This window comes from Lutjanus erythropterus, chromosome 3 (assembly GCF_056507025.1).
Source record: "Lutjanus erythropterus isolate fLutEry1 chromosome 3, fLutEry1.hap2, whole genome shotgun sequence".
NCBI classification, from domain to species: Eukaryota; Metazoa; Chordata; class Actinopteri; order Lutjaniformes; family Lutjanidae; genus Lutjanus; species Lutjanus erythropterus.
This window is the reverse complement of record NC_139319.1, coordinates 2778918-2790155: the sequence shown is the minus strand read 5'-3', so window position 1 is coordinate 2790155 and position 11238 is coordinate 2778918. Positions and strand designations below refer to the sequence as shown.

Genomic DNA, 11238 nt, shown 5'->3' with positions numbered 1-11238 from the left:
TTCAGTGATGATATGTTTATTGCATAGCCTACATGTTGGCTATATATCCAGGCTATTTAAGAGCTGAATTATAGATGTTTGATGCATTAAAATGTGAAAATCATCCAGGACTTGTTGTTTCCTTTGGTCCAGATGTAAAAGCTTAGACACATGTTAAAGACAAGAACAGGCCTTCTTCTTCTGTCTTCCTCATTTTTGAAAAATTTGTTCAAATAAGGTGATGGAGCCACTCTGAGGGGTTGTCCACAGTCAACTTCTCCTCTATAAAAATGTCCGTCCCTCTGACTGAATTCACTGCAGCACCACCTTCACTCCCATCACTGAGAAGAAACCAGAAGAAGAGTCAGCGTCTGTCAGACATCTTTCTCCAACAAGGAAGGTAAAACATGTTCACTTGGCTGTAATGAGCTTAATTCTAAAGAGGAAGGAAACTCAGGTGATAATTATCACTCAATTTATGTAATTATTGGCTCTTTAATGGCGTCTTATCTCTCCTGACACCTTGTAAATATTTCAAATGTTTTACAAAAAAAGGTAATAAAGCCACATTGAGGACCAGAGAACCTGAGAGAGGTCGAGGCTGCAAGAACGTTGAACTCTACTTTTTCTATAAACACCCAAACATGGTGGGTGGTTTGATGTTTATTGATCCAGTTTATTGGATCAAGTCCATCAAACAGACTCATTCTAAGCAGGTTGGAAAAATGACAATATAAATAAACTGAAAACACACTTTTGATGGACGCTAAATATTCTGATCAAAGATCCTGGAGGCTCCACTCCATAACTGTGAATGCTGGTAAAACAGTTCTGTGACCCCATCAGAAAACAAACAAAACAAACAAACAAACAAACAAAAACAATGTACGTTATCTTCTGTCTACTTGTGAAATTTAGCAGCAACACAGTGTCACAGTGTAACTGACATGCATCACATGATAAGAGAGGCTGAAACGAGTGGTTGGTAAACAAGTTTCTGCTCTTGTTTTTTATCTGTGTCATTTTGCACAAAGCAATGCAACAATGACAGAATGTGAACTTTACAAACTGAGTCTTTAAATCACCACAAACCACAAAACTAACTGTGACTGTAGAGGAGAAGACTGAGAGAAACACAGAGCAGCGTGTTGCGCTGTCAACATCCTCATGCAGGTTCACCTGTGGAGCTCAGTAAACATATTGTTTAAAGAAATGCTGAGAAAAAACACAAATTAAGATATTTTAACTCAAAAACATTACATCATTATGTCACATGAATAAAGCACTGAAAAGAAATACCTAAAGGTGCCATTAGAAATCAGTTAATTGTTTTATTTAACATTTTTCCAAATCCATGTCTTGTTGACATGTCAGCCGCTCAGCACTTTTTCCTCTAAATTCAGCTCATCCTGACTCTAGACTCTAGACTAACTATGGATGTCAAATCTAAAACAAGAGTCAAAGGAAAATGAAAAATTCAACAGCTTCTCCTCCAGACAGACTATTAAAAAAACAACAACAAAAAAACAAGTCTCTTTTGGTATTAAACCCTGCATCAGAGCATCATCTCTTGCTGCATTCACTTGCACTCAGATTTCAGACTTTTCAGTAAATTTTTCACTGGCCACAACTTTCACATAAATATACAGTATAAGGCTTACAAAGGAATGTAGTGTGGAGTATTGGACCATAAAAAAGAAAACAATGAAACGTTGAATATTCGTATCGGATGGCCGAATCTGATTTGACTAGAAAAAATCTTAGTCAGGCGCAGCCCTAGTAGTTTTCAACCGGGACTGTATTTTTCCATGTTGTTCTGTTGAAGTGATTAATGGGGACATTGACATTTTTTAAATTGGTCCAAGCTGCAATGTAAACCCGTTAAAGTACGTTCAATAAAATAACTTGTTTTGACCTTTTTGTTAAAGAGGACAATCCTTTCTGTTTGACCAGAAACAGACTATTTATTGTTGTCACCGAAAACAATAAGTTTATCAAAGTAAAACAATAAAATCTCACCAAAACAGTCTTGATTCGTCTTTCCACTGTTCCACCAACTTTCTCTGAGTGACCTTCTAGTTCTCCCTGTTTTTAATCCTCTTTATGATAATTCTGTCTGTTAAAAACTCTCTGCTGATAAAGTTGATCTGTGTGCAGATGGCGGGCCTCTGCTGGATGGCTGTGACACTGGCCTTCTTCCTGTCTGCTGAAAACACTTTGGCTGTGGACCAGAACAGGCTCGCAACGTTTGTAAATGGCATCTTGAGAGAGTGAGTAGACTTTTGAATCATTTACTGAAAGAATGTTGCTTCGTACAGATGTGTTCAGACCGCCACTCACATCTGGGCAAAGTTTACTACCATTTTTGTCCAAAAATAAAGCCCCAACTATTAAATTCTCTATTTTCCTCTGGAACTTCTGTTTTTGGATTTGGCATCCATAACCAGTGTAAAGAGACTCAAGACTAGCCATCAGCGAATTTTGGAGGAAAAGGGGCTGACCCAAAGACAAAGTCAATTAACACATTTTAGTTGACAAAATATAATAATATTACAACTTACTTATTATTATTTAACTTTACTGGTTATTCAGGGTAGCTACACATTTTTATAACTGGAGAATGCCAGAATCACTTTAGGCCTACAACAATTACAAATGAAAATTTCAAAGTTAAAAAGAAAATGTTACTCATTTCCATATAATTTTTCATCAGAGCCACTGGAGAGGCTGCAGGGAGCTGCAGGTTGTTGACCTCCAGACTGGTTCAGTTTGTCTCTCAGTAACTCAGAAATACTTGCAAACACAGACCAGTGGCCCCACAAAGAAAGTTCAGCAATTTATCCAAGTTGAATAAAACAGGTATTTAACATGTCAGAGGTGCTGAGTCCTGTTCAGGACAAACACAGAGAAATGTTCCAGACAGTCTCCATGCAGTAAATGATAAAAGGCCGCCACCTGCTGGTCAACTATGATTACTGCCTCACACATCCACACATCAAACAACCTACAATATATTGTGTTCAGTAGCAAAAGATCTTATTCACCTGGTGGGACGTTGTTGTTTTTATTTTGACAGGTACGGAGCAGAGGGCATGTTCAGTCTGGCTGTAAGCATCCCAGAAGACCTGAACCAGGAAGCTGAGGACATCCTGAACAAAGTCTATGAAAGTGATCCCAGTGATAAGGTGTCAGAATACTACAACAGAAGTGACGTCTACCCTGGCAACAGGGTGGTTGCAGCCAAAGTTCTGAAACGAGACATAGGAGCTGATCATGCAGAGGCACGTGTCGTTGACCACTTGAATGACTTGTTCAAACCTAATAATAAGAACGATTTGTTGCTTTTCTATGTTTATGCCTTCCCATGTGTCGAAAAATGTACAAACCAAGGTAAGACTGAGAACATCCTCGAAAGGATAAATAACTTTAAGCAATGGAACAGTTATGCCTTTGTGTTTTCTAAAATATTCAATCCCACCAACGGTCCGTCCAATAAGGAGGAAGAGCTCAGAGGAGCCCTTATGCGACTCGGGTCTAAAATTGGTCTCAACAACATATTCCGTTGTGACAAGAAAGCTGGTAGGATGCAGTGCATCAGCTGCTCCAACAATGGTCAAGTTACACGTGCTTGTGTTTCAGATGATGATTCTCAGCCTGGTCCCAGCCAAAGCCAACCTCAACAAGGCAGGAGAGGTACAGCACAGGGAATTGAGAGTCGTAGTGGAAGATACAAACGCACCATAGGTTGGAGACATATCAGAAGGGGCAAACATTGCCACGGTTGGAGCTGCAGAAGGGGCAAACATTGCCACGGCTGGAGGTGCAGAAGGGGCAAACATTGCCATGGTTGGAGCTGCAGAAGGGGCAAACATTGCCATGGTTGGAGTTGCGGAAAGGGCAAACATTGCCACGGCTGGAGGTGCGGAAAGGGCAAACATTGCCACGGCTGGAGTTGCAGAAGGGGCAAACATTGCCATGGTTGGAGTTGTGGAAAGGGCAAACATTGCCACGGTTGGAGTTGCAGAAGGGGCAAACGCAGCAGAGTTTGAAGTCCCAGTGGGGGTTAGAGTCGCAGCAAAGGGGGCAAACGCAGAATAATAATCAGGGTAGAATAGTCAGTCACAGAGGGCAGTTTAGTCTGGGATTCAGTTGAAACAGATTTGTTAGAATCTGAGAAATAATCCACAGCAGCTCCTCAAAACCACCTCGACTGAGACAGACTCCTTTTGCTTAAACTGCATGCTAGCAGCTCTGTGAGGCTGTATTTAGGCTCTGTGGTGCTTTTTGTGTAACGCTAAAGTCAACATTTCAACATGATAACTGTAATATGATTAGGTTTGCAGGTTTTTGTCCCTAAAACAAAATGTTTGACAAACATCAACATCTGGACACAAAGAATGAAAAAGTCAAAGTTTTATTCCAACACATCCAATAGTTGTTGAGACATTTCATTGTGGACCAAAGTGGTGCAGCGACCGACAGATCTGTGTCACGAGCACGAATAAAAATACATCAAGTTGATAACAAAGTTATAATAATAACAAGCATTATAATTTGTTTAAGATTATGAGGATGTGAACACATAATGATCATACAGATTATATACATAAGATTTGTCTCGACTCTGACTAAATATTTGTTTATTTTCTACATCAAACCAATCACTGTTTTTGTTTCACTTCACTTTGTCAGAATTTATATTCAGGTTTTTATCTTTTAACCTGTAATAAAGAACAAAATGTGGTTTTATTGCCCTCAGTATTTACAGTACTCATGTCGTTGTACTCTGTACTTCTGTAAAGCGTTACACAACTCTCTTGATGTTGTGTTTTTTTCCTGATTAAAGCTTGGCTCAGCATCCAGTCTGGTCTGTCTGTGTGTCAGTCATTTGGTAACTCCTGAATAATTATTATATTTTACATAGATTGTATTCTGTGTAACTCACAATATAAAAAGACTTTTCTCTTCACTTTATCTTTCTTTCTTTTTCACATGAAGCACTTCGCATGTTTTTGTATTTTTAGATAAAGGCATGGTGACACTCGGTTACCTTTTATGTCTATAGAGGCCCAGTACAGTCAATGTGATGGAAATCAAACCTATAAATTATAATGAAAAACTTTCTCAAAATAATAAGAACATTTGTCATTATTATTTGAAGGTTATTGTGAGAAAGTTTCTTATTATTTAGACATAATAACTCATTAAATATATTGCAAACTATTTAGTGTGACGTCCTTATATGACTGAGATCTGACTGACCTCCAGTGTGTTCTGAGTACTGAACACAAATAAAATCATATGTAACCCTTAAGTTAATTTCACCACATCATTTCCTTGGTCATAAACTTTTTTTTTATTTGATGGCCTTGCTGCTCTGGTACTTGGCCTTTAAATAAAATAAAATATCATTTGCACAGTCAAAATTTGTTTTCTTAGAGCAAAATAATCACAAGTCTACCAGATCCTTTGTTCATTTTAGACAGGCACAGTTGTCACACACTCCTCAATTTGAATAATAAAACCAGTATTGGTGTTTTGGTAGAAAAATAGTTTAAAGGCAACATGCACCTCAGTTTAAAACTGGACCCAGATAAAATGACTGCCATATGGTCCATGTTGTGGTTAGAGGCTGTAAACTCCAACAGAAGAAATTTGAATGGAATTAAATTGAGGGGCTTGGCTTTATTCCCCTCTATGAAAATGTCACTTCCTTCTGACTGTGTTCACTGCAGCAGCAGCGTCTCTCCAACACCAAGAAGAAAACTGAGAAAGAGGATCTTCAGAGCCTCCATTCAACATCCAACAATGAAGGTACGAGCTACACTAGTGAGGAAAAGCTTTACTGGATAAATCTGTAGAATCCTTGAAGAAGCAATTTTTACTTAATACTAAAACAATATTCAACCATTTAATCTTAAACTAACTTCACTTCCTTAAATCCCCAAAAACATTTCAATTTAAGCTGCACTTATCAAAATTATTAAAGCACTTTAAAGGGCTTTTTAAGCATTTTAGGGCTTTTCTGTTTTTGTTGGGTGTCACTGCTCTTAACAAGCATTGACAAACCCACCGTGGAGCATTTAGCAGCTAAAGAGACAAAACAGAAATTAAAGAAGAGTCGATATTGGACTTAACGTGTCACCTCCAAATGATTTGTGGTTTCATTCTCTCTAAAGGTTTGTTTTTAACAACAGCTTAAGCTAACAACAGCTTAACAGCTGTTTTATTTCAGTGTTAATTAAATCTGATCCAGAGCATCAAAATATAGAAATAATGAAAAACAAGCTGCTGGGTCTCATCAGTCTGTTGCTGCTGCTGACTTCCTGTCCTCTTTACTGCATGAAGACTTGAACAGTTAGGTTGGACCAGATGCACCTAAAAAAGACACTCTGATCAGAAGAAATACTACTTTGTAGGACCAGGTATTTAATTATTATTTTCCAGTTGTTTTAAACCAAGTTAAACTACCTTTAATTGATTATGATTTAAAAAATGTACTGTATGTATTTCTGAAGGATTGTATGTTGCAGTTTGCTGATATTCTGTCCAGAAAAAGTTGTTCATCAGTATTTCTATATCAGCAAACACAGCAGCAGAGCAGATTAACAGGTTATGACGTTTATGGTCAGTTATGTGACAGAGCTTGAGTTCAGAAAAAACCCACATCTTCATCAGGGGTAATAATGACCAACTCAAAGTGACAGAAGAGCTGCTGAGTTTGTGTCAAATGCACGGCTTACTAATGTACATAAAATGTATTTAAACTGCTGTTTGCATTTTTACTTTTATATATATATACATATATATATGTTAAAAACTCTCTGCTGATAAAGTTGATCTGTGTGCAGATGGCTGGATGGCTGTGACACTGGCCTTCTTCCTGTCTGCTGAAAACAGTTTGGCTGTGGACCAGAACAGGCTCGAAACGTTTGTAAATGGCATCTTGGGAAAGTGAGTAGACTTTTGAATCATTATGTACAGATGTGTTCAGACCACCACTCACATCTGGGCAAAACATCACAAAGGGCTGCAATGAGGAGGGAAGTGTAGATAACAGACTGAATACTGACAAGGTAAAGCTCAGACTATCTCTGAAATACAGATTAGATGTGCAAAGATTGTGGCCTTAATCTCACTCCATGGCGCTGATTGGTTGGTTACTTTTTGTTTTGATAAACTGCTGCTACGTGTCACGATGACAGAAAAACCTCCACCTCAATGTTGTGGGTGGATTCAAAGGTCTGGACTCCTTCAAGTTAGAGGAACTCATGTTTATAAGTTCTGAACAAATTTGAAAATAAATATTTACATATAACTTTATTAAAACTTGTAGATTTACGTAAAGTAAATAAGAAAACGTTAGTTTAGATTCTACTAAATTCCAGTGTGATTTTTTTTTTTTTTTTTTTTTTTTTTTTTTTACAGTTTCTTACCTCCAAAAAATAAACAAACAAACAAATAAAAATAAAACCATGAAGCTAGAGGCTTAGGCCAAACAACATCTGCTTTTGTTACAAAGCTTTTTTATTTATTATTAAAGGTGCCTGACATAAGGTTTGGCTTTGTCAAATTATTCCAATCAGCACCAAACTGTAAGTCAATACTGATGAAGCTGAAGTTCTTGTTGCTGGTACTGATTATATTTCAAACAACAGACAGCAAACTTTAAACATGCAGCCTTAAATATACAATCTGATTTTGATCCACATCGCAACTTCAGTTTGGACATTGTTTAGTTCAGAAGTCAGAAATCTTTACTATGAAAGAGCCAATTTTGGTCAAAAAAGGACAAAACTATTAACTATTAAATTCTCTGTTTTCTTTGTTTTACTTCATATTATTTAACTTTACTTAATTTTGTATAACTTACACATTTTTACAACTAGAGAATATCACAATCACTTTAGGCCTATAACAATTACAAATGAAAATTTCAAAGTTAAAAAGAAAACGTTATTCATTTCCATATAATTTTTCATCAGAGCCACTGGCTGTGGACCAGAACAGGCTCGCAACGTTTGTAAATGGCATCTTGAGAGAGTGAGTAGACTTTTGAATCATTTACTGAAAGAATGTTGCTTCGTACAGATGTGTTCAGACCACCACTCACATCTGGGCAAAGTTTACTACCATTTTTGTCCAAAAATAAAGCCCCAACTATTAAATTCTCTATTTTCCTCTGGAACTTCTGTTTTTGGATTTGGCATCCATAACCAGTGTAAAGAGACTCAAGACTAGCCATCAGCGAATTTTGGAGGAAAAGGGGCTGACCCAAAGACAAAGTCAATTAACACATTTTAGTTGACAAAATATAATAATATTACAACTTACTTATTGTTATTTAACTTTACTGGTTATTCAGTGTAGCTACACATTTTTATAACTGGAGAATGCCAGAATCACTTTAGGCCTACAACAATTACAAATGAAAATTTCAAAGTTAAAAAGAAAATGTTACTCATTTCCATATAATTTTTCATCAGAGCCACTGGAGAGGCTGCAGGGAGCTGCAGGTTGTTGACCTCCAGACTGGTTCAGTTTGTCTCTCAGTAACTCAGAAAGACTTGCAAACACAGACCAGTGGCCCCACAAAGAAAGTTCAGCAATTTATCAAAGTTGAAGAAAATACTTATTTAACATGTCAGAGGTGCTGAGTCCTGTTCAGGACAAACACAGAGAAATGTTCCAGAAAGTCTCCATGCAGTAAATGATAAAAGGCCGCCACCTGCTGGTCAACTATGATTACTGCCTCACACATCCACACATCAAACAACCTACAATATATTGTGTTCAGTAGCAAAAGATCTAATTCACCTGGTGGGACGTTGTTGTTTTTATTTTGACAGGTACGGAGCAGAGGGCATGTTCAGTCTGGCTGTAAGGATCCCAGAAGACCTGAACCAGAGGACTGAGGACATCCTGAACAAAGTCTATGAAAGTGATCCCAGTGATAAGGTGTCAGAATACTACAACAGAAGTGACGTCTACCCTGGCAACAGGGTGGTTGCAGCCAAAGTTCTGAAACGAGACATAGGAGCTGATCATGCAGAGTCACGTGTCGTTGGCCGCTTAAATGACTTGTTCAACCCTGATAATAAGAACGATTTGTTGCTTTTCTATGTTTATGCCTCCCCATGTGTCGAAAAATGTACAAGCCGAACACATCCTGAGAGCGTCCTCAAAAGGATAAATGACCTTACCAAATGGAACAGTTATGCTTTTGTGTTTTCTAAAATATTCAATCCCAGCAATGGTTGGTCCAATACAGAGAAACAGCTCAGAGGAGCCCTTATGCGACTTGGATCTAAAATTGGTCTCAACAACATATTCCGTTGTGACAGAAAAGCTGGTAGGATGCAGTGCATCAGCTGCTCCAACAATGGTCAAGTTACACGTGCTTGTGTTTCAGATGTTGATTCTCAGCCTGGTCCCAGCCGAAGCCAACCTCAACAAGGCAGGAGAGGTACAGCACAGGGAGCTGGGAGTCGTAGTGGAAGATACAGACGCGGCCTAAGTTTTAATGTCAAAGGAGGATGGACTCATAACAAAAAGGACGGGCATAGGGCAGGTGTGAGTGTTGGTGGAAATTTGAATCATAATGGAGGAGTTTCAGGTGAAACAGATTTGTTAGAATCTGAGAAATAATCCACAGCAGCTCCTCAAAACCACCTCGACTGAGACAGACTCCTTTTGCTTAAACTGCATGCTAGCAGCTCTGTGAAGTTGTATTTAGGCTCTGTGGTGCTTTTTTTGTCACGCTAAAGTCAACATTTCAACATGATAACTGTAATGTGATTAAGTTTGCAGGTATTTGTCCCTAAAACAAAATGTTTGACAAACATCAACATCTGGGCACAAAGAATGAAAAAATCAAAGTTTTATTCCAATACATCCAATAGTTGTTGAGACATTTCATTGTGGACCAAAGTGGTGCAGCGACCGACAGATCTGTGTCACGAGCACAAATAAAAATACATCAAGTTGATAACAAAGTTGTAATAATAACAAGCATTATAATTTTTTTTTCATTTCATTTCCTACAGTGATCCTGTAGTGGACTGTTAGTCATCCTCAGAGTCGGTCTACATTCGTGTTACAGATTGTGTTCTCACCTGTGTTGTATTTTACTGTTGAAGTTGTGGTCTGTCTGTGTGTCAGTCATTTGGTAGCCCCTGAATTACAGCAACACACTATTATATTTTACATAGATTGTATTCTGTGTAACTCACAATATAAAAAAAACTTTTCTCTTCACTTTATCTCTCTTTCTTTTTTCACATGAAGGACTTTGCATGTTTTTGAATTTTTAGATAAAGGCATGGTGACACTCGGTTACCTTTCATGTCCAAATGAGCCTCTGAACATCTGAAGGTTGTAAAATGTATTTGCATGTCATGGATCTGACACACATCATATAACACTTAGTTCAAAAGGTGATGATTTTCACCATATTTACAAAAATATTATAATTAAGCATTATCAATACAAACAAATTACAAATTAGGAAAAACTGGAATACAAATAAAGTCATATGTAACCCTTGAGTTCAATTCACTACATTATTTCATTGGACTTAAAGTCATTGTTTTATTCGATGGTCTGTCCTGATATTTGGCCTTTGTGCTGTCAAAACATGACAACACCAAAGGCCAAGTGGCCTTGATGGAATTCCAGGCTTGGTATGCAGATGTCTTTTTAGGATTTATACGTAAAAGATATTGCTTAATGGAGGCAATATTGCTTAAAACAGATCTAACATATGACGTTCAGGCAAAAAAAGGATGGGGTACACGTAGCCGAGGTGTTAGTCACAATAGAGGGGGCATGGTCAGAAGAATGTAGTGAAAATGTTTCCAAATTAGTTCATTATTTGACCTTTATTTTGCTAAGAACAAACAAGTTTTCTTTCTAAAAACTTTTTTGTGAATACTTTTTGATATTTTATATTCTGGACTCACACAGATTAGAATGATACTGCAATGGACTTTTAGACTTTAAAAGACCAGACCTAGAAAGCAAACTTTCAGACTGGGGGCGAAAGAGCTCTTCTCTCAGTTTGTGACAAAACCTAGAGACTGCAGGTGTGTCATTAGTTCGGATGTGTGGGTATCAGCCTGATGAGCTGAGTCCCCTAGAATGAGCAGATCGTCCCGATAATTGAGGGCTCGTATTCCCTTGCCTCTGATCAGTGTCAGTGCTGCCTCTAAGTATTTAGTGAATAAGCGAGAGTTAAGCCGAATGGCAGAACGTGGTATT

General features: G+C 37.8%; 2 protein-coding genes across 2 annotated transcripts; both read left to right on the top strand.

Annotated features, from left to right (window-relative positions):
• The first annotated feature begins 229 nt into the window (after positions 1-229).
• Positions 230-5257, top strand: LOC146329406 (uncharacterized). Its single transcript, XM_084714422.1, has 4 exons — positions 230-379; positions 2137-2249; positions 3056-3898; positions 5248-5257. The coding sequence occupies exons 2-4, from the start codon at positions 2137-2139 to the stop codon at positions 5255-5257; spliced, it is 966 nt and encodes a 321-aa protein (XP_084570548.1). The 5' UTR covers positions 230-379.
• Positions 5258-5544: 287 nt separating this feature from the next.
• Positions 5545-9627, top strand: LOC146329405 (uncharacterized). Its single transcript, XM_084714420.1, has 4 exons — positions 5545-5613; positions 5715-5793; positions 6831-6933; positions 8829-9627. The coding sequence occupies exons 1-4, from the start codon at positions 5545-5547 to the stop codon at positions 9625-9627; spliced, it is 1050 nt and encodes a 349-aa protein (XP_084570546.1).
• The last annotated feature ends 1611 nt before the right edge of the window (positions 9628-11238 follow it).